At 34.6% G+C, this 24,820-nt stretch overlaps 2 protein-coding genes across 3 annotated transcripts; one reads left to right on the plus strand and one right to left on the minus strand.

Moving 5' to 3' along the window:
• Positions 1-33: 33 nt before the first annotated feature.
• Positions 34-23,980, minus strand: LOC135166247 (uncharacterized). Its single transcript, XM_064128332.1, has 9 exons — positions 23,465-23,980; positions 4,716-5,088; positions 4,308-4,592; positions 3,793-4,066; positions 3,287-3,676; positions 2,844-3,039; positions 2,197-2,409; positions 1,194-1,424; positions 34-1,104 (listed from the first exon to the last, which is right to left on the minus strand). Exons 1-9 carry the CDS (start codon positions 23,556-23,558, stop codon positions 932-934), a joined length of 2,229 nt encoding a protein of 742 aa, XP_063984402.1. The 5' UTR covers positions 23,559-23,980; the 3' UTR covers positions 34-931.
• LOC135165821 (uncharacterized) lies at positions 9,810-12,905 on the plus strand. Of its 2 annotated transcripts, XR_010299584.1 has the most exons (5): positions 9,810-10,103; positions 10,225-10,393; positions 10,910-11,172; positions 11,357-11,481; positions 11,728-12,903. XR_010299584.1 is itself a non-coding variant. In XM_064127521.1 (4 exons), the coding sequence occupies exons 1-4, from the start codon at positions 10,033-10,035 to the stop codon at positions 11,732-11,734; spliced, it is 510 nt and encodes a 169-aa protein (XP_063983591.1). In that variant the 5' UTR covers positions 9,810-10,032; the 3' UTR covers positions 11,735-12,905. The 2 variants fall into 2 exon arrangements, 1 of the variants encoding a protein (XP_063983591.1); XM_064127521.1 differs by lacking the exon at positions 11,357-11,481 and having other exon boundaries at positions 11,728-12,905.
• Positions 23,981-24,820: the final 840 nt, after the last annotated feature.

Here is a 24,820-nt window from a genome sequence, read left to right on the forward strand (position 1 = left end):
TAAAGTCACATTGTCAATCATTTAGACAGCACATTCCCTTTTTTTTCAACAACTTTATTATTATTATTAATATGGAAAAAATACATGGTTTCTCAGCAATAGCAGAGAGCAGAGAAATGATGGAGAGCGATCAATAACGGAGAACAAAAGACACAGATCGCAACGCAATGATTGATTGACAAAAAAAATCTTGATTCCATCCATCAAGAACACGAATGTTATAAAAAAAATATACAGATAAATTTGGAATGTAAAAAAATCTCCATTGTTTAACGCACAACATTTTCCTCGTCTCCAACTATTAATATTTGATTTTTATTTTTGACATTAGCCTCTTACACTCGATATTTTACTATAAAAAATCACTCACACAATAAATGAAAAAATAAACTTACAAATTAATTCACACTCACACACATGTACACTAATTGTTTACAGAGGCACCATGATTATGTTAGTGTCTATCTAATGTTTATTGTATATTTCGGTCTTAAAAATTTTCCACAATCCATTGATTATTGAATCCATCTACACCCCAAACAATATAACAAATAATAAATGTACAATAAATGTATCTCTCTACATTTAATATTATTTACAAAAAAAAAATGATATAATTGTTAGTTAACGTTGAAGTCTCATTATCGACTAAATAAAAAAAGAATATTGTAGAGAGACTTAATAATTAATATTTGAGACTTTTTCAATAAATATTGTTGAGCTGCTCTTTGTTGGTTGTCAGTCAAGAGTTACTCTAGGATAATAAGGATTACGTGATTTGTTCAGTTAATTATTTAAAAACAAATCACACGAGAGAAGAGTAGTTTCTCTGTCCTCATTTTTTTAATTTATGTTACAGGAGAAGTAAAAATTGTTCTAGGATTATTTATCGTGTGATTGTGCGACAGTACATTCAATACTTTTTTTTTTATCAGGGAAATGAATGCTCCAGTGGAAGTGGTGGAGTTATTGGTGGCAAATGATCACCACATGTTGGGAAATTTGGTGGTATTGGCGGTAAATCGGCGTGCGTACCGACATGTAAAATTAAATTCATACCAATCACTATGTGGAAGAGGAAGTGACAATGGAATAGCCAATATCCTGTGAAATAACCAGGGAAAAAAAAATTGTTAGCAAATGTATGGAGAAAGTATTTCTTTGTTGTGGATAATAAAGTACGATCAACTCACCGGGATTGTCCGCTCTAAATCTGAAAACAACGTAGCCGTTGTTAGGCACTGCTATTGTATCCTTAGACGGTGGTAAATTGAATTCTCGGTGGAGTAGACCTCGTCTGTCCAGATCCAGCGCGTGTTTCAGGTTTATTTTCTTGACATTTTTGTCAGGTGATCGACCCATTCCAATGACGTTGAAGGCGTATCCGTGGAGATGGAATGGATGCGACAAATTCGGTTGTTGTACTGTTATTTAAAGGTCATTAGTGGGGAATAAATATTTATTCGTGAAGTAGTTGTGGAGAATTTGTTTTTAATGGGTGGATACGTCAATTGCTTGTTCGTCGATTTTTTCAGAAGGTTCTGGTATTTTTTATGATTTTATTTTCAATTGTTTGGAATTTTTTAAGACGTTTTGAAACGTTGGAGTTGTTTGGAACCTTAAGGTTGTTGTCGCGCGACAGTCTCTCTAAAAAGTTTATGCAGTTTTTTATTATAACTATTTTTAATTGTATAAATTTATGAAATTTCTGTAATGATTTCACGAAAACAAAACGGTAAATTGATTTAATTTTTTGTGGCTGCATTCATTGGCACGTTTTCTATCCGAAGCAATTATTATTTGAAAATTTATCGCGCTGTTTTTAATAATTCTATTATACATAATTATATTAGATTAAAATTTTTAAAATATTATAATTCGTGACGCTCTATTTAAACATTTCAAAGCTCCTCGAATTTCAAAAATTTTCTTCTCAATTTCAAAACAGACAATTTCCAACAGAAATTGATAATTTTCCAACTCTTTCATTTATTTATCCCAAAAATTTGATAAACTATCAAGTGAATATTCCACATGACAAAAACCTTAAGAAAACCTCTGGAATTTCCTCGAAGTGTCTACAATTATCCAGAATTCCAGTAGATGGCGCGGCTGCATGAGGTTTTTTTCGCCGACTGACCTCTCATTGAAGCCATAGACGTATCCACATCAAGAAGAAAAAAAAAATTGAAATACCTTCGTCAACGAGTACCACTTCGACAATAGCATTGTGCGGAATATCAACCTTATGGGTACACATGCAATTAGCCCCACAATCTGCCGGTCTATTATCCCCATTACAAAACTGCTCGGGTGGTATATCATCAATTTGCGAGAGAGGTGGAGCCGGTGGGAATGTGAATGAAATCTCATCAACGAGGGATATTACATGATCGCCCGTTGGTGCAACTGCATTATTTATTCACATTTTTAAGGCCCAAACAAACGAGAGAAAATCATTAGCACAGAAAAAAAATGTTTCCCGCATAAAAAAATTATTATCTGCGGAAGATCTTCCAGAATTCATCAGGAGAATCACCGAAAGATCATCGAAAAATCTTCCCGGCGCCTGTGAAAAATTCTTTCCAATATTTTCGAAAGGAACTGCTCCCATCGGAAAATGTTCCGAACTTAATTTGGAAAAAATTCTCCAAAATATCTCTTCGAAAAAAAATCTCTAATTAAAATCCCCTTCCAAAGATCTGTGAGAGAATCTTCTGGGTTACCAGGTAGATCTTCCCAAGATTTCCGGGCGATTTTTCCGAAGATTTCTGAAAGATCTTCGATCGACATAAATTTTTCTACACGAGCTGATAAAGATTATTAAAATTCTCATGACATACCCAAGAATCGGTTGTACGTATTGGGCTGGAAAACCTCTTCAGGTCGATAAAAGAGGAACCTGAAGGGCAGGAAAATTTTAACATCAGGTCGTGCCTGAAGTATTCCCTCATCAATGTGACGGGCATTTTTCAATTGATTTATACAGACAGCATCGTCTCTCGGCATATTACAGATGGCGTCGAGGGGGTTGAGTACCTGAGTGGTAAGACAAGTGGTAAATTACGAGTGCGGGAATCACTTCAATCAATCCAATCAATTCAATTTAATTAATCAATGCATCAATCCATTGATAAATTCATTGATTCATACATCAATTCATTAATTCACTCATCAATTCATTTATAAACTCATCAATTCATTCATGAATTGGTCAATTAATTTATCAATTCATCAATTCATTCATCAATTTCCCTCAATTTTTAATTAATTCAAAAATACTTACAACACCTTGCGGTAAACCAAGATCGTACGTCGGTGGTTGCGACGCAGGTTGATAAGGGCCCCGGGCATACCTGAGAATCGCCAGTTGTTGGGCCCTTTTGATACCGCACTCACCGAGACCGCGAAGCTGAATCCAATAAGCACCCACTGGCTGGTCAGCATTTATAACGAAATCGTACCGCTCCCCGGAGAAGGATATGATCGTATCCACCGACACTGGTTGCACGGGCTCACCATCGGTCGCAATCAGGTTTAACGCGTGACCTTGGAACGTTATCTGAGCGGGACACACTGATCCAAAGGAGTTGATCAATCGGAAGCGGTAACGACGGCCCGGAGTTATCGTAAATACTTCCAGGGGGGTGTTGGTCATAAAACCGGTATTGGGATCCTGAGGAAATCACGTTGTATCGTTAATTAATGAGTTCAGTAACGAATCTTCGGGGGTTCAAGGGGAAAGCGTCAAATTTTCGATGAAAGACGATTTGATGGAGTGACCCGACTTACCCGGAATTGACCCTTTCCATTGATCAGGACTGTCTCAGGATCTTGTCCGGTATTTACAGCGAGTCTTCCCGGATAGCGTTCGGCTGCATCCTCGTGCATCCAATCGCTGATAAGGACGACATGAGTGGTAAGATCGTAATCGTATAGATTACTATTCGGATCTTTATTCGGGGGTTGACGTATGACAATACTTCCGTAAAGTCCATCCATTTTTTGAAGTCCCGTATGGGCGTGCCAAAAGTGAGTCCCAGCATTTGACGCTGTCCATTGATATCTGATGAGCATTGAATTAAAAAAATTAATTATTAATTAATACGTTCACAGGACGAATGTCAGTACAAACAAATAAATGAATCAATAAGAGAATAGACAAATAAATGAATAAATGAAGAGATAAACAAGTAAACAAATCAATCCATCAATCGGTCAGTACAGGAAAATTTATGCTGACATTAATTAATTTATTAGTCAGAGAATTAATTAATTATTAACATAATTACTAAGAATAACTTTACCTAAATGTATTACCCTCTTGAATAGGGCATTGCGTAACGTAAGGCACCCCATCATAGTATTGCGATCCTCTCTGCCAAATACCGTGCCAATGGAGAGTGGCTTCCATCCCCTCCATGTGATTTTCAACATCAATGACGACTTTATCACCCTCACAGACTTGAATACTCGGTCCAGGGATCATCCGATTGGCAGTTAATATACCCCGCTCGACACCGTCCGCAAGGACACACTGACAGTGACTCCAGACAGTGTTTGTTGTGTTCGGTGTGCAGACCTGACAGGCCCTGAAGTAATTTCATTCGTATTGAGGGGTGAAATTATTCCGATTCAACAGTTTGTTGAATCACAGTGTTATTTTTTTTAATTGAATGTAATATTATTAGAGAAAATTATCACTGTTAACTTACGCTCCCAGAACCGTGTAATATTCAAGGGTGAAATGATAGTAACATATTCGGGGTGGTTCACCCTCTCTGCAGGCCCTGGCGCACTCATCAGGCGCCGATAACGCCGAATTCCTTCGGAGTTCAGCTGTCGCACGTTCACTGTAATCGAGTGGTCGTGTTCTCGGTGGCCTGACAGTAATTCCTAAACTGCCAAGATTGTCAATACCACCGAAACCACTTTGAAATGTTCCACTGGATGACGGATGTGTCTGTACAAGACTGTGCGCAGACGAAAAGAAATTCGAGGTGTCGTCCTGACTGAAGACATTTCCGGTTTTTATCGCTGGACTCCAGAAGGACGAGGCAGCTGTTTGATCTGTCGCTGGAGATGCATCTGGACATTTTACATTGACCAGTCAGTAATGAGTGGAGTTACGGAATGTTTCGTTGGGTTAGTACTTGGATGGGTGACCGCTTGGGAACACCGTTCGCTCAGAAAATTGTTGAGTTGTGGACATGGGCGCGAGAGACTCAGTGAGTTCTTCTAGTCAGTGGGACGGGAGCCTACGCTAAGACCCCGCGCGACCGGCCGATTCCGGCCTTTTCGTTGTCTTTCGGCTAATGGGCGTTTGTGTTGGATTTTCATAAAATAAATAGAGAACAAAAGTCAATCTTATTCTCTTCTGAGTGTTGAGAGACATGTTTATGGGTTCGAATTCTGAGAAGTGTGAGGTATGACGTTTAGGCTTGTTTATCACTACATAGTATAAAGCAAAGTCGCTTTTTCTGTCCCTTTGTCCCTTTGTACGCTTTAATCTTTGAAACTACGCAACGGATTTTGATGCGGTTTTTTTAAATAGATAGAGTGATTCAAGAGGAAGGTTTATATGTATAATAACATCCACTAAATAGTGGAGAAGTACTGTTATTTTTGAGGTTTCTAATGTGATGTCGTAAATAATTACATTTTTTCCGCTTACATTGCAAACGCAGGCTGAACCCAACGAGTTTTATCAAAATAATGTACTAAGTATTGTACACATTGAAAAGGTCTACAGAAAAGTCCGTGATGGTATATGTCTATCTCCTATGGATAACCCACAATAACTTTTTTTTGCCGGAGCGAGCCGCTGTGTTTTTATATACAACGTTCACAGTTTTTCTATCAGGATTGCACCCGTGTGAAGCCGGGGCGGGTCGCTAGTAAGTATGAAGACAAAGTGGGATGAATAGGACTCTTTGAGAACATGTGGTTGGAAGGTCCAGGGTGTTGTTTCCCTTTGTAGACCTGGTCAGTTCGTCTAAGAAATCGGTGTAGAGTGACGTGTCTTCCGAGCATAATTATTCGACTTGAAATATAAAGAATAAAATAGTTTAAATCACTTATTGAATTGTTCTTATTTCTTATAACCCGTTTCCAATAGTTTGCATGCGGCTGGGGATTCTACACTGCACCGTATTCACTCTTATAGAACAGGGAGTTGGCATGGGAAACCACAGGAAAAATTCATACCGGTACAGGCGACTGCCTTACCGATAGGCTTCTGCTCGTTGGAGCCTCGGGTTGTGAATAATTTGCATCCGTTGGGATTTGAACTCAACTTTCCGCACCATAGGCCAACGCCTGGCCACTTCGGCTACGGACGTCGGTTAAATGTGGTTGGGGTATTCGATAGTTTCCGTTAGCCCATGGGCAGGTGCGGTGCAGTTGGGGAAAATGTCGGTTCCATGGCACCGGGGGGAAGGGAACTAAAGGGCCGAAAGGGCAAATATGTGGAAATAAAATGAAATACACCGGGGGGTTTGTTGTATTATACGAAGGAAAAAAATTATTTATTGTCAAATGTCAAAATTGTATTTCTTTGGGATAATTACGTCCAAGGAGGATCGAGTCATGGTTAAATTATCATAATGATATTACTTTAGAGGTGAGGATTTTATCTGTCAATTTGAGTGAGCTCCATTAACAATTATTTGGTTCTTTTAAATTTATGATTTTCGTGAGGGAAAAATTTCGATGAATTATTTAATGCTCATAATTACTGCAATTTACTTGAGATTGTAATTAACATGATCATGTTCTAGAACAATGTAATTCACGCTATTCAATCCTAATTGGAGTTGTCAGGGGACTCGATTTCAGATGTAAAGGATTGACAGCATAAATATTTCCCGTAGTAAATGGATATTTGGGAGAAGTATTTTTTACCCTGAGTGTGTGTTTAGGTATGTGATAAAGGAGTGTGTTCAGCGGAGCGGAAAAGAAAATGACTATGATGCATAAGTGGGTGCTGAATGAAAGTGTTCGTAAGGTTTCTGTGACACGTAGGTCCGGGTGTTATAAAATAAACGTGAATATGTGGCGTAATAATGGGTGATTGTGATTGTGAACACGAGATATGTCATTTGCCAATTGATATCGGTGGAAAATCTAACCGACTCGTTGGATTTTTTTACGCTATATTATTTATATTTCCAGTGGAATTATTGTTGTTATTTTATTAGACTATATTAACCTGGTGAGAATTTTTATGTCGGGTTTTTTAGTCGGCTTTTGAAATGCATTTTGTTGAAGTGAGAGGAGAAACATGGAATGGGCATTTCATATTACATATTTGAATGTAATTTTTCGAGTTCTCTCAATTTTTTTCAAGTTAATTTCATGGAAAATTTTATCTCGAATTTTTTAGCCGGATTTTGTTGAAGTCAGAGGGGCGGGAGGGGGGAAAGTGAATGGATATTTTATAGTTTAGGTTTAAATGTAATTTTGTTAGATTTTCCCGTCTGCGTAATCGAATAGAGATTGAATCTAATTGAATTGAATTGATATGACAGCCTTTGTATATATATTTTTTTTATATTTTAATTTATATGAATTACATTGGCAGGTTCTTATGCGTGGATTTGACCCAATGCATATTCTCATGAACTGTGATACTAATAAACAAATAACACAAACAAAATAGGAAAGAAAATGGCCGGGTATTTAATGTAAAAATATAAATTGACGACTCGCATTAGTGTTCGTTCCACAAGTAAAATTAAATAAAAAATACAAAAATGAGGATTTCTCTGAACTTTTCAATGGAAAGGGGGGGGGGTGTTCATATTTGATTGGATTTACATAGGCGACATTAAGACGAACATTAAAAAGAGAGATCGGACCGGTAATTTTTGAGATAAAGAAGAACAAAGTTTTACATATAAAGTGGAATATTTTAGAAACTAATGATTCGATTTCGTTCATCTTCAATACCAAACTTTTTTATCGTGAGACGTAAAAACCTGCGAAATTTCAAATTTTTATCTTCATAATTTTTTGAGTTATGGTACACACAATCAATTTTAAGGAAAAAATGAAAAAAACAGAATAAAAAAGAATTACGGCAGGTGAAATGTTCTTCTCTCGACTCAGTTGAGTAAATGTTGTCGCGACGAGTGTTTAAAAAAATCAATGGAATCGGTTTAACGGTTAAGGAGACAAAAATGATTTTTGAGAAATCGCTGTATCGTCGGAACCGCTCAGCCAATGAATCTGAATTTAGTTTCAAAATTTCACTAATGGACAGGCAAAATTTCCGCGTCGTTGCACCCACCGTTCTCGACTAATAATGACAGTTCTAAACAAATGACCACAAGTGTGCACCCACACACGGAGCCTTTCGAAACCTGATTTTTGGAAAGTAGTCCACTTGCCTAAGCCCCTCCAGAAAAAATTAGCAGCTTGAAATAAATCACGACAACAATACTTCCACTCACAGACAAAAATATGAAAATATCAATCTCAAAACAATAAACACTTTCATTCATTCATGTTCACATAATTAAAAACAGTTTATTTATAAATTCCTATCCCAATGTGAAACGGAATTTAGATGAAAATACCTGAAATCTTGTTCGTGAATCAGAGTGACCTTTTTTGCAATTCATGATCTTTAACATCGAACGATGAGGCTCCCTGATTCTTCCCAGAAGTCAGGAGAAGGCCTTTGGTTAGACAAAAGGTCAGGGGAGAGTTGAAGTGATCATGGGAGAAGTTGAAAGTGTCCCTGTATATATTTCTCTCAAATGGAGGGTAAAAAAATCAGTCTAAACCACCGAGGAAAGTCCACTCAACAACTGGAAGCTCGTAAATACGTCCGGGAAAGGAGAAAAAAATATAAAACAACAAAATGGCTTGATTTAGATGAGTACCAGTTGTTATGCTGGTCGTTGCATAACCATCAGTTCAGTTATGCACAGCACAAATACAACTGGAATATTTTACACTGGCATTACTAATCCAGGACGAACTTGGCCTCAGCCTCCAGTCATCTTCGCAATGAAAATATGAATAAAATAATCTAATGGAAAAATTCAATCGGCTCCACTCATCCTCATCCTCATGCTCATCCTCTTCCTCTATCACTGATAAAAAAATCGTTTTCATTGAGACATTTTTTAGTATCAATTTATAGAATTAATTTAATTCACTAATTACTGCAGTTTCAAAATTTTCAAACTATCGCTAGTTCCTCCAAATTAAATTCTCTTGATCAAATTTTTTTTTTCTGTCGACGTATCACTGTAAATTGTAATCATAGACCTTGAACTTGCCACAAGGATTAGGATTATTACTCGTGCATGAATATATCTTTCACCAGACAGTCAGTGATGGGACTGAGATGGATCTGAAAGGTCAATGTGCCTATGCATTTTTCTATTAATTTTCCACCTCTTATTTTCTCGATTTTTTATTTCTATATATTTTCTCCTTCTCAAATTTCCCTCGCAACAATTTTCCCCTCCCCCCCCCCTCTTCTCTATTATTATGCAACATATTATCGCAGAAATCACGAATATCTTTTAAAAATTGTACGACCAAGTCAACAAAAATACAAAAAATATTTCATCAATTATCAATTTCCTCAAATTGCACATCAACTTTAATAACAAATTAGACTTTTTGTTCCTTCATTCAACGAATTCCTCTCGTCACAACAACTAGCTAAACAAAAAAAAATTCGACGTGTGGGAGGAATTGTAAATACTGTTCAGTGTAGGTCAGAACTCTAGACTTTACGACTCCAAAGTGTTCAAAATCGAAAACAGTACTGAAACAATGTAATGCATCCTATTATAAAAAGGAGACCCGTGTACAGATCGATATCGATATTTCTCGAAGAAATATCTCGAAAATGCGTAAGCGTAAGACAGAAACCGAAGCGACATCTGTCGATTATATTAGTCGCACATTGGGCTGGAACAAATGAACCGGTAAAAACCATCACATTTGGCAAAGTGTTTGAGTGTTTTTATCCTATTATAAAAAGGAGATAATTTATAATCGTGAAACATCATGACATCTCCACCTATTAAATATACGACCAACAGAGCCATTGATCATTTCAATGTTGCAGCTACACTCATGTAAGTATTCCTATTATTATTTTTAAAAAATGAACATATTTCAAAAATTTATTATGCATTCAATCATCATAACCTATCATTGACACGTGTTCGGAGAGTAATTTCATTTTTTTTTTCTTAGGAAAATCATCGGCTACGTCGACTGCATTGAAGGCCTGAGAGAGTTGCCAAAGTCTCCATCTAAGTGGATTTACAAGTGCATTTTAAATAACAATGATGGCAGAAGGGTTCGCATACTTTGCTCGGGGGATGATGCTCTCAAATACAAGGATGAGATCAAGATGTATCAGGTACAGGTGATTTCCATTCAAAAAGAAAAAAAGTGAAATTGTCACATATAATACCACAAGAGTGGTAGGGAACCTAGAGGGAAATACTCGATAATGTTGAAGCTCGAGTGGTATTCAGGAGATTATTTTTCCTATCCAAATTTCGGCAAAGAGAATTGTGCCATGAAATGAAGGGAGGTTTATTTGGTTAAGTTATCGTTTGTTTTTTTTATATATAGCCTACCCGCAGAATTATGAAAAAATTATCGCATATAATACCACAAGAGCTCCGAAATTATCGAATATTTCCCGATAGGTTCGTTGCAAACAAATGAACGTAAGAACGTACGTTATTTATTTGTAGGGAACCTTGAGGGAAAAAAAATATCAACGAATAAATAACATAAATGCCCAGTTCAGTTTTCTAGGTCAGTTTTCTGTTTTGGAAACAAAATGAATATCTATATGAATATCTATGCGAATATCTGTATGAATATCTATGAGAATATATGAAAAATTTGAAATTTTACTTTTTAGATAATAAAAATCACTGGAGGGATTATTAAAGCGGCCAATCCACAGTATCGGCGATCAACGGACACTGTGAGCGACAAAGAATTTCAATTTGCACGTAGGAGCACTTTCGACATCTTTGGCACATTTAACATTACGAATGGAGCTGACAATGGAAGGTCGAAGGTCATCTCATATAAAAAATTGAGATGGAGAACGTTTGTGCTGCTCGCGGGCCAGTCCAGATCACTGGATGGCTCAAAGAGCCATTCAGAAGCATTACCACGGTAAGTGGTTCGAGTTATGGATCTGGCATGTTTTGTACAAGGGTTCATCGCATGACCATTCATGTGGTAACATACATCCCGAGAGAAGATTTGATCGAGGGAATCAAAATGACCATTAAAGGTCGAGTTGATTGTCGTGGGGATGGTTTTGTTCTGAATATTAACAGCATGGATGACATTGCAGTCCTGACTGAGGATGTAGCCCTCAATGAAGATGAGTTGGATGATGCTGTCGAAGCACCTCCTCTCATTCTCAAACGAGGGGCAGCTGAATCTGCATCTGGAGAGGCGATGGACGTCGCGAATAAGGTACTTTTTTTTATTAATGGTTATGGTTATCCAAATTTAATTACTTTTAATTTTTCACTATTCTCCCTTCAATGCAAGAGAATATTGCAATATTTTCATCTAATGTTGGCTTAGTTTCAAGCAGAATTCAGTATAATATTTTCATTAGAACATTAATAAAAAAAATTTTCTATGGAAATATAAATGAAAATGCATTGAATCATTCATTAAACAGTTATTAAGAACAGATAATCTTTTTTGTTTCAGAAACTGAAAGCTGAATAGCTTTAATGACGGGCTATTTACTCTGGAAGTTCAATTGCAAAATTGAAAATTTTTTCTATAACAAGTTCTAAACTGTTATTTTTTCACACAAAAATTGAGTTCTATAACAAGTTTAACACTGTTATTTTTTTACGCAAAAATTGAATTCTATAACAAGTTTAATACTGTTATTTTTTTACACAAAAATGAAACATTGACAAGCTTGAGCTCTTTAAGAATCTGATTTTTTACTTTTAAAGACTGCCAACTTCATAGCAGTAACGTTAATACTCATTTAGCTTTAACAACCAAAACAGATGGAATTATAATAATCTATTCATGAACATTAGTATTTATTCAGAATTTATTTCAATATATGGCCCTGTTTTTGAAGAAAAAGTATTACTAAACATTTGTATTTTTTATATATAACAGAGAAAACTGAAGACTAATTAATTTTATGATTAAAGTAGATAAAGCTCTCCGGAATCACAGATAAGTGATACAAAGGATGTATTCATGTTAATGTTTGTTCATAGTTCTTAACATATGTTGTAATGTCAATTATAATTGTTGGAACATTATTTTTGTTTTCATTTCAAAATCCGTCCCACTCCTGTAAATGTTTATTGAACGCAAGTGGCATAGGTTTGGAGTTAATGGTTTCATTAATAAAAATTTAAAACGCGATTTTTTTGCAGACATTCAGTTTGAACCTTCCCTACGGTTGTAAGTCGCAGGTATACACCTTAGTGCGGCAACAATGTCTCCTGCACTACTACTCACGAAAAAAAATTCGCAAGCAGCGATGTTCTTGGTTATGTGAAGGGAATAAATAATCTCAATCGCATAATTTGATGTTCACAAATAATTAGAAAATCTTTAATTATTAGATTAGATTATTATGAGACTAAGAACGCCCTCTTCCTGACTTGACTGATTGCTGTCGCTATTATAGCTAAATCTCGAATTTGCGGAAATGTTCTCGATTCTGTATACCGTATGCTGCCTCGCACTGTATAGTATATGCAATCTTAGAGCAATCGAAATATATTAAGATTTTCCCAATTGTCTTTTTCCATGAGTTTTAATTTTAACTTCGAAGATAGAATAAGAGCATTCATTTTCTAGAGTTTTCAATTCTTATGATTTGGAAAAGATGGCGCGTGCGTAGCACGCGCGGACGATCTCGTAATATTAAAAATGCGTTATCCTACCATTCTACCCCCAAATGTATTTGTATGAATAAAATTGAAGGGTCGTCATCCCAAGAAAACTCCCCATTCCATCAATTTATAAATGCGAATACATAAGTGTTGGGCAGTCATGACTGCTTTGCTTTTGTAATTTATCACCAGGTGGGTAGTCATCATCGTATTACGGGTATGGCAAGTCCACGGGTAATATCAATTATTTCAGCTACTGTGACGACTTCAAACGTTTACATGTCTTAAACATGTATACGACGAATAAGACAATGTGTGTATTTTATAATCCGATGACCTATTCCTCTGGGGAGACTTGTGATAACTGCCCAAAGGCCGACGGGTGAGAAAGTATGAGGAAAATGAAATATTATGATTGCCCTGATTGAACGATAAGGTAATACGATATTATGCAAACTTTTTTTAATTGAAAAAAAAACGAGATTTTTGAATGATTAAAATTAATTGATTAATTAATAATTATTTGTATTATGAAAAATGCTTTGTGGAAATTTTTAGAATTTATTTGTGCCAGATATTTCATATGCGTATATAATATAATATATAAGTATATAATATAACATGGATATATTAGGGATAATAATAAAAATTTATAAACGTGATATTAACATTAGTTTTTATTTTGACTTTGTTATTGGGTAGAAAGTCAATAAAAATTTGGATTTATTTTGAGATTCAAGTCTTTAAAGTACGAAATAAAGTTTCGAAATTTTTTGAGACAAATTTGATCAGTATCAACTATTTATTTATTTTATAAAATATAAATATTTCTCTCTGGAGAATTCTGTGAACTCCGTTGACGTTTAAGGTTGTTGGTGCGTGACAGTCTCTGTCAAAAATTTATGTGGCGTTAAATGGCCCAGATTGAAGGACAATCTTTTGACAGTATTTAGTCACTTGATTGATTATGTATTGTATTATGTAATTATTCTTATGTAAATTTATGAAATTCCTGTAATTATTCCTGGAAAACAAAACAATCAGTCGATTTAATTTCTGTTTTCTGCATTTAATGATTAGCCTTCTGCCCTAAATTATTGTTTATTTGAAAATTTATAGACTTGTCCATTAAGAAAAAATTTTAATTCCTGTCACTCTATTTTAAGACGTCAAAAATTGGGCAAAATTTAAAAATTCCCAAGTTCAAAGCTGACAATTACGACCACAAAGTGATAATTTTGCAACTACTTTCTGAGCTATTCATCATAGAAATTTAAACAAAAAGTGTTGAGTGAGTACTTCCCACGAGATCAACCTTAAGGCCAATTGGGTCAGTGTAAACTATTTTTTAGACGAAAAAAAAATATAAATATTTTCCTCGGGGAAATTGCGCTCCATTCACGTTTAATTTATTAACATTTTATCAACTGGTTTCCTCATGTCTGAGAGGGTTGTAGATGCATCTACAGCCGTGAGCGCCAAACGATGCAGAAAGCGTGACACGGATTCATGAGTATCTGCAAAGCATTCACTGACTAGTCAAGTTGTTGTTCACACTGTTTAGGTCGGAAGTGGATAGTGTGCCGTCCTTCATTTTTAAACTGCTCAAGTTTACCCAGTAATTAATTTCATATTCTCTCGTGTTAGAATTATCGGAGCATCCAGTCCAGTTTTTTGGATTTTTATTTTTTTTTCTCATCATCAATCTCATCATGAGGACTTAAAAGTCTTTGTATGTCTGTCCATTTATTTAGTATTTATTTATTTATTTATTTATTTATTTATTTATTTATTTATTTATTTATTTAGTATTTATTAGTAGTGAAGTTGTAAAACGTACTAATTTGATTTATCTCTGAGACTAGTTTTTGCACAATAACTCCAAATCTAAAGGAGATAGCGGAAATGTTGTAATACCATTTATTGTAGCACTTGATTCACTCTATAAAAAAGATTACAGTCAAATTAATTAGTGCAGAAAGGATCACAAAGACAGGATAATACGAATCATCCAAAATAGAAGAGATCCTAATTATTCAAAACCGATCCGGGTCACCAGTTAATTCAGTTTATTTCCATATTCTCCTCTTCTTCTCATGTGAGCTGAAGATGGGGCATGAGAAAGCCTCTCCTCGATGGGGACTAACTCCTCAAGGTCCTGCTCTCGCTGTCCTCTGTGTCCAGCCAATCTGGCTCCCATTGCTGCTCTTCCCACTGGATCCTCCAAGTGATCAGCAATATCCCTTGCCATTCTGTACTTGTTTTCCATTGTCTCTCTAAACAAGTTTCTGGATTCATTGGCTGATTCCGGCTTGATAGCTGCTTCCTCTGGAGTGACCTGGGCTTCAGCCCAAACCCTCCTTTGTTCTCTTGGGCGTGAAGGTTTTCTAATATTTCTTGAGCAACACTTTGTTCTCTGGTTCTGAAGAATCTCGCTGTATTATTGAGAGTCATGCGTCTGACAAGATTGCTCAAAGTCTGTGGATCAAATCAGACTTGATACACTCAAACTACCAAATTAATATCACTCGAGATGTGATTTTTTTCACTGAAAAAATCACTTTTCACATTTTTTCTCTCCGGGTGGTTTATCACTCGATTAACAAGAACTGCGTGAGAGGAAAGTTAGTTGATTAGGGAAACTAATAATCACATTACACTGACCCTGGGTTGCCCAAATCTCTATTTGCTATTTTTTATTGATCACGACTTTTGCATACAATAAATACAAAAACTTAAGATTTCACTCCAACTTCACTTCCAAAAACGAACTCACTTGATCTTTTTTTTTCTTCGTGAGAGTGTCCGAAGAAAGAGGAGGAAATTTGCTATACAACAATTATTTATCGTTTCTTTGATTGGTGGTCCAAGAACCTTCGAAAATCATTGGTGTGATCTATTGATGGTGGGAGTAGAGAGAGTGTGATTTGAAGAACGACAGAAATTTGACATTTTCGAAGCCATAAATTCCTGCCCAGATCCTTCATTTTTTTTTATTTAATGCATTCAAACCGTACGGTTTATTCTGCTACAGAAAACAATTTTTTCATTTACAAACTCGGTAATTATAAACTAGGATATTAGTACAACATTAAATAGGTTTTATAGTCTTTTAAATAGCCATTTTACATGAGATGAAAAAGGAATCAATTAGTAGTGTCATTTTTTGATCTAAGGTCTTCAAAAATTTCTGAATTTCATAAGGGGGGGGGGGCAGATCCTTCTGACAGTGCGTTCAGCGTGTGGGTGCTAGTAACGTTGGGGAGTTTCCCATCATAAATGATGCGTTCGGAGGTTGTTGGTCTTCGCGCGCGGTTCTAGGGTTGACAAAATAGTGAATTGCTGAAAAGCTGATGAGTTTTGGGGAACAAGATTTTTCGCAGGTGACCAGCACATTTGTCCAAACTACTAGGTCGTGATTTTCTCTGGAATTGCCGGATTCGACGGATGAAAAAGAGGATTAAAATTGAACTTATTCGCGTCCTCTTTCTTCTCTCACTCTCCAAAACGTGCGACAATTTATAAAATTTTCCTGTTCTCGTGGATAATAAATTATAATTAAACACAATCAGACCATAAATAAAAATAGATTCGTTGGAGACGAAACAGTCCGATATCTTCGAATCTAAGGGAGATAGCAGAATTACTGCCTGAACCTTTATTATAGCAATTAATTAACTCTACAAAACAGGTAATGGTAATAATTTTGCTATCTCCACTAGTTTCCGAGATATTATGCAAAAACTAATCAATAGGCAAAAGTCACTCATCTCGTTTTGCCACTTCGCTCATGACATCATACATTACATATCAAATATTCTATTATACATATATACCGACCCTTTTCAGGTACTATACTGTATACGTATTGTAGGTATATTTAGTAGAAATGGATCGGTGACAAAAAAAGTTACCCTATTTTTTTTTTTTAATGGAGGAAAAAAATGGATGACAGACCGGGGAATATGTGGGTTAGTGAGGTATTTTGGAATGCACGATGAAATACAAGTCGACCTCGGTTCGATGTACCTAGTTTGAAACTCGTTTTACCCGCTGATTTTATAGTATCAAGGGTATACACACGATGGTCATTCCCCTGGAGACTTTTGGCGGCGTCAGGTGTTCACGAGGCCAAGTTCGAGGTCCGTTTCATCCGACGCATATATTATTATTGTATTACGTCAATGATAAGTGGACATCAACCGAGTCGGCTCAGCTGATTGACAACCGAGAATAAATTATTTACGAGAGTGCCTCGAATTCTTTTTTTAATTAATTAATTTAATTAATGACTAATAATGTTTCAGGATTTTTAATTATGTTGTCAATTATTATCGAGGTGGCCACAGTCGGTTAGTGTCGAATCGATGAGGAATTGTTGACTGTAAACGTGGAAGTGAATCAGTCAATAATTAAATCAAAAATAAATGATTGAGGGGTAATTTGTTGATTAGATGAGAAATGTTTTCTAATTCTTGTGTAATAAATTATTGAGAGTGAAATATTTTCAGTTTTTTATGGGGTAATGATTGTCAAAATGTCAATTCTATGATGATAGTCAGAAATAAATATTTTTTATTATTCAATTTATTAATCATTTTAGAGACGTGTTTAATACTTGTCTAATTACTCATAAAATTTCTCTTATTAATTGAATATTTTCAAATGTCTGCAATAACTTTTTCTTGAAGGAAATTTAAGGGATATTTTCGAAAATGAAAAAACAAAACGGTTCAATTTTGTTTCATTTTATTTTTCATTTGGAATTCAATTGAAGGTCGATTGAAATCAATTTCTATTTCATTTGAATCTCGTTAATTGATTATTTTACAAAGGATATTATTATTAAAATTGAAAAAACAAATCAGTTCAATTTCGTTTCATTTAATTTTTCAAATGAAATTGACTTGAAATCAATTTCATTTGAATTTTAACCGAAAATCCATTTTCCGTCAGTGATTTAAACCCCAATTTTCCGTAAAGTAATTAGTTTAAATATAAAATAAAATCAGCAATGAAATAACCATTTAAATGGTGTCCACCGTCGGCCAATTGCGTGCGCCTCACGCAGGGGAAATGGTACCAGTGTAGCACGCCAAGTAGTGCAGTCGAATGTTAATATTATTAATAGTGTATAATATCTCATTTGTTTCATTTTTCAATTTCAAATTGAATTAATTCTTCCCCTTTAATTATATTTTTTAATCGCATCGATTGATCTACGAGGCTTGATTATGCGATTAAATGCAAATCGCCATATCCACATAACCGCGAGTATTTTTTTCTTCCACTGCTGCCAAGAAACCGTACAAAGTTTTAATGTTTTCATGAGCATCGGAAGAAGAAAGCTGACCTGGTGGTTTAGTTCGTACGTGTGTTGCGATAAAAAAAAAAGTGAAAAAGGAAATAGACGAGACGACTCAAGGAGCACTTGCGTATGTACAACGATAACGTAATTTCCCCAGTTTTGTTTATTCATTTCCCCTGGAATTTTGCCATTTCTTTTTGCAAAATTTGTACTGTCAGCTGACGTTCTAAATTCATTAATTTTCTTCGAGGATTTTGAGGAGAAAAAAAGATAATTTAGTCCTTTTTCTAATCGCGGAGACAAATGGGAACGTAAAAGCAGGTGAAAATATGCGTTTTCTCTCTTGACTTTTCTCGAATGAAAATTACTTGCCATTTGGCACAGGCAGTGTATCATCGTGTGCACGTGCATTTGTACTATTCAGATAAAAAGAGGAGAAATATATCCTGGTGTTAGATAAATTCAGTAGCGAAGTGGTAAAACGAGATAAGTCACTTTTGACTATCAACCAGTTTTTGATGAAAATCTTGGAATCTAGGGGAGATGGGAGAATTGTTGTAATAACCTTTTTTGTGGAGGTAATTACGTACTACAATAAATGTTATGATAAAAATTGCGCTGTCTCCCTTAAATTCGGAGATATCGCTCAAAAACTTGGCCACTGAAATGTTATATCACCAGTTTATGATAAATATCTCGAAATCTAATAAAGAGGGCCAAACTTTGATGATAACCTTTTTTGTAGATCTAATCAAGTACTACAATACATGTCATAACAAAAATCGTGTTAGATGGCTTAGATTCGAAGATAACACTCAAAAATTCGATTAAGAAAAGTCAACTTGTCTCGTTTTACTACTTCACTACTGAAATTTTCTATCACCAGTTTTTGATAAATATCTCGAAATCTAAGAAAGAAGGCAAAACTTTGATGATAACCTTTTTTGTAGATCTAATCAAGTACTACAACAAATGTCATAACAAAAATCACGCTATCTCTCTCCGATTCCGAGATATTTCTAAAACTCAACTCAGAGATAAGTTCCCTCATCTGTTATTACCCTTTCGCTACTGAATCACCGCCGAGGCGCAAAAAATTGATAAATTTCTCACGAATCAACGAATATTTTTTGTTGTACAATGCGGTTATAAATGTCTCACTAAATTTAAAAATTAATTAATCCAAACGCGTGAAAATAAATATCTCAGTTTCCCCCTTTGCCATCACCTTACGTCACACCTGACGGTGGGAAAGTCTATGCTTGTGTCATCTTTATTATAAATAATTGATGAAATTTTCACCCCGAAAACGGCAAATGACTATTTTTTAATCAATAAGTCAGCCGCTAAATTCACTGAATAACAAATAAAAATCAAATGGGGACAAAAAAGGGTGTGGACCAACTAGAATGTTGTGAATAGATGCCAATATGGAATAACGGGTCTACACTTTCCCGACCTCGACTGTGTCACGATTACAATTTTTTTTTTCTTTTTTTTCTTTCCGTTTTATATTTCATCATTACAGTGTTTAATATGCGAGAGGTTTGAGATGGCAGGTAATTTTTTTTTGCATTTTTGTACTCACAAAATCATTTGATCTAGTGAACTCACCGCTGGGACGCAAATTAATGATGGAATATTCTGCAATTGTACCATAATCATCGCAACGAAAGGACAACAGGAAAGAGGGACAACTTGTGGCCCATTAAATGCCGGAAGTGTGGCAAGATACACTTGGCGAAATGTCTAGTATGACTCTACGAGGACTCTATTCCCACACAACTCGACAGAGTCAGTCGGAATATAATTAATACTGCGGTGTAAAAAAAAAATTTCCAACTACAATTTTTTTTTTCCTCTCCCTTGCACATCACAAATTGACATACATATTTTTTGTGATTTTTTTTTTGTCTCTCCTACCCGGCTTCAATGCATTATCCGAAATACACTTTCGCTTTCTTAGGAGACTTTAATGAGTGTCTATGGAAGCTCAAGCGGGTTTTTTAAAGAGAACTCAAGGTGAGTGGTCTTTTGTGTGACCCGCAGTGGGTGTGTTACGTATTAACTTCCTAATATGGCGGGCGCTGAATAAGGAAAAAATACTCATTTTTTGGGTTTTATTTTTATTTTGTTATTATCGCTTTTGGGGGGCTGTGGTTATGGGCCGCGGGGGAGAGAGATTTTTTGACGTGGGAAAGTCGATTTTTTTTTTGTTGGAGAACAGTTCGAGAGAGGTATTAGATCAATTTTGTCGAACATTTAATTTTGGTATAAATTTAGAGAGATAGATATTTTTCGATGTGGGAAAATCGATTTTTGAGACCGGAAAAATGAGAGCGGGGGATAGATCAATTTTTCAGAAAATGTCATTTGATTATGAAGTTATTTGAGACATTTTTCGATATGTGAAAGTCGATTTTTTATAGCGGAGAAAAATTAGAGCGAGCGATTGATCAATTTTTCAGAACATGCCGTTTGAGTATAAAGTTATTTGAGACATTTTTCGTCATGTCAAACCGATCTTTTTTAATCGGATAAAAATTCGAGCGAGATCAATTATTAAAAATGTTTTATTTTATTACAAATTTCTTTGAAACATTTTTTGACGTTGGAAAGTGGTTTTTTTTGGGAAATTTAATTTTATAATAAATTTAGTTGGGAGAGACATTTTTCGATATGTGAAAGTCGATGTTCTTAAATCGGAAACAGCTTCGGCGCGTCATTAGGTTAATTTTTCAGAAAATTTCATTTGATTATAAATTTATATGAGACATTTTTCGACGGGAGAAAGATCGGAGAAAATTTCGAGCGAAGCATTAGATCAATTGTTCAGAAAATTCAATTTCATTATAAATTAAATTGAGAGGAACATTTTTCGATGCGTAAAAGTCGATTTTTATTTGATCAGAAAATCATCAGATCGATTTTTCCGAACATTTAATTGTATGATAAATTTAGTTAAGATAGACATAATTATTTATAAATATTCTATGAAATTATTTTTGGGTAGAGGATTTTAGTTTAAAATTATTTGTGATTGAATAATGCGCCGAAGAAAATTGTTGAGCTTCTGGAATTTATTCACGTGTTCCAGATAATTTTTCTTTCACAGTTCGATGTAAGTCGTTTGATACACTTTCACACTTTAATATCTAATAGTGCAGGAGTGGGTGAAAAATAATTTGAAAGTGATCGATTGAGTGTCGTTTTTGGCTCCCGAAGTTGTGGATAAAAAATTGAGAGATGAAAATCAGTGGCAGAGACTATCGTAATGTGAAAGCAAATGGTACGATATGGAGGTTAGCATTTTACTGCAACAAATCAAATAATTTTCTGACAATTATCGTTGAGGCTAAATCTATTTTATTGCTACTATTCCTGGACTACTATAACAAATAACCGAACACACATCCGAGAGAAATCACTATTTTCCCTGTCGATAATAAAAAGTCGATTCAATGAAGAAGAATAATTGCAGTCATCACTGGCTTTTCTACGTTTAATTTTTTATTTAATTCAAATCACGAAAGTTTTCATTAGAAAATTTTTTTTTATAGAAAGATTGCAATCAAGAATGTGTTGTCTTAAATATAATTTAATTTATAAAAATTACAAAAATTTTTATTGATTTTTTTCTCTCAACTTTGCAAAGTTGAAAAAAATTTGATTTAATTTTTTCAACGTCATAAATATTTGGATTTTTTTGAGGTTTTTATTTAATAAAAATCGAAGTCCAGAATATTTTATCTTCGACATAATTTAATTTATAAAAATCGCAAGAGATTTATTTATTTTTTAGTGTCAACTTCGCAGAGTTAAAAAATCACGAACGTTTTCATTTTTTTAAAGGTTTTTTTAAATAGAAAAATCGCAGTTAAGAATATTTTCCTCTTAATATAATTCAACTTACAAAAATCCCAAATGTTTAAAATTTTTTCCATCCAAATCACGACAGTTTTGATTTATTAAAGATTTTTTTTTTACTAAAATAGCACATCTTGTCCTAAACCTAATTTAACTTACAAAAATCGCAAATATTTTATTTATTTTTTCTCTCACCTTTTGGAGAGTTAAAAAAACCGTTAAAACGAAGGAAACTGGTTTTTTTTTATTACTCGATGGAATAGTGCTTGTCATTCAGGACCCATTCAATTCAGGTCACTCAACTTATCCGACTGTTTCCTCGCAAAATAGTTATTTCCAAAATAGTACCAGAATGATACCTCATCTCAGAAAATTTCTGTAACTCCCCTCAACCTCACATCCCTCATTTCACTGCTGAGTTAATAAAATTTGTTGAGTAACACAATAAATGGCAATAAAATTGGAAGGAAAGCACAAACTTCACGGTGTCTGATTCTTGTTCGTTCGAGGAGAAAAAAAAATCACCGAGGGAGTAAAGAAGTGTATTGGAGAAAGAGAAATTGTTCTCATAAAATGACACATTTGTCTCCATCATGTATTTTCTCACTAGGAATTTCGCGAGTCGGGGAAATTACCGAGAATGGGATGGGAAACGCAGGAGAAGTCAAAGGCTTCGTTCATAAGAGAAAAACTATATATTATGTAAATATATTAATAATTATTCCGATTAAATTTAGTTCATATAAAAATAATATATGAAGATATTTTTAAAAAATGAGACGTATTTTGCATAAATTTGTTGGCATAATTTAACAATATAAGGAATTGTCCTAAAAATTGGATATTTTTAAAAAAATACAACAAGAGATATTTAGAATTTTTCTATAATTTAAAAACAATATGAAATCCCTCGAAAAATTCTATATTTTTTATAATATATCGAAAGATTTATCGAATGAATCCACTTCATACAAAAATAATATATAAAAATATCAAAAACTGACGTCTCTTCAATTTTTTTCTCGAACAATTCGTCTATTAATTAAAAAAAATTGAATCACCCCATCACATTTATTAAAAATACCCTAAAATTTATTTACTGTATCCACCCCCTCAAAAACACCCCATAAAAACCATAAACCACCGTCCCCCACAATTCTTCTCCCCCAATTTTCCCCCCAAAAAAATCTCCAAAAAAATCCTCGAAATCACATATTTTCCGTTAAATTTCTCTCGGCCATTTAAGTACAATAAAACTTGTAACAGGACACTAATAGCCCTAGCGATCGTTGACTGCACTCATAACCGATAAAACCGGATGCGCGGAGGTGAAACGGGAAAGCCGAAAGAAGCGGAAAAAAATCAAAAGAGAGAGATCTAAAAAAAATTCTCAACTCACCCTTCTTTCTTTTAGTGCTGGACTGAACTCGTGTACCACTGCACAGGTTCACCACCCCGAGGACGAGGCACAACGTAACGATCGTAAATCTCATTTTACATTAACAAAAATTTTCCAACAACGTTAAAAATATTAAAAATTTTTTTATTATATTTCCTGATAAATCGAATGGTACTTGGTGCTGTGCTTCTCAGTCACCGTCTCAGCAGCGACTGACTTAGGCTTCCTCAAGCCACACCATCAGGTACTGTCACTTTTCTCCTACGTCCGTTGTGGATAAAACTTGCTTCTTATTAGGGGCCTTACGCGTGCCCTTATAATCCTCAGTATTTAGCACTCAATCACTAAAAAAATCCTCACCTTCGTGGAGCCGAGAATCAACGAATTTTCCAGTTGTCAAAATCAAAAAAGAATCTCATCGACTCATTATTATTAATTTTTAATTATAAATTATTCTGGCACCTGAGGAGGAAGGTGCAGGCAGAGTTATGATTGAACTCAGTATTTGTGATTGTATTGCACACCTATTTAATAGTTATCGGTCCAGCTCGCTCTACCAATACCATTGATTTCTGCCCCAATTTCAGGTGGGTACCAATCGTACGAGAGCTATGGTACCATTCACCGACGTTCGATTATTCGATTAGATGAATATGATATTTGGAAATTTGAGGGGGGGATGTGGTGCGTTTCGAGGAGGTGACGGTGCCATTAGGGGAATTTAATCGTACTAATTAATAGTTGATAATTTGTTGTTGCGTAATTGGGGAATTTCATTGGGAATAATTTTTTTAAGTGAAATTTTTGTTATTTTATTTACTGGAATCTTCGATCTTGTTTTGTATAGAAGTATTTGAATAATTATTTCAATATTGTATTTTAAAACTAACAAAATCAACGTCTGGTGATTTGATTGGATGAATAGGACATGAATATTTCATGTGAATTTGTAATTACATAATCGGTGGAATTTCATTGAAATTAATTTTTTAGAGCTGGTGTTTATGTTATTTTATTTATTTGTATTTCGTTTTGTATATAAAATCATTTGAATAATTATTTTTTAATGGAGTTAATTTTAATTAATTTTCTTATCGTATTTTGAAAGTAACAAAATCAACATTCGATCATTCGATTAGATGAATATGATATAAATATTTCATAATTTGTAATTGCATAATCGACCGAATTTCGTTGGAAATAATTTTCTACAATCAGAGTTTTTATAGTTTTATTTACTGGGATCTTCGATTTGATGAAAAAATTGTTTAATATAAATCATAATCCATATGAAATAACAAAATCAGTCTTCCTCTGTTTCAATGTCATGTTAGAAGTGAAATAGATTTTTTTCTG

Source organism: Diachasmimorpha longicaudata, chromosome 9, assembly GCF_034640455.1.
Source record: "Diachasmimorpha longicaudata isolate KC_UGA_2023 chromosome 9, iyDiaLong2, whole genome shotgun sequence".
In the NCBI taxonomy this organism is placed as follows: Eukaryota; Metazoa; Arthropoda; class Insecta; order Hymenoptera; family Braconidae; genus Diachasmimorpha; species Diachasmimorpha longicaudata.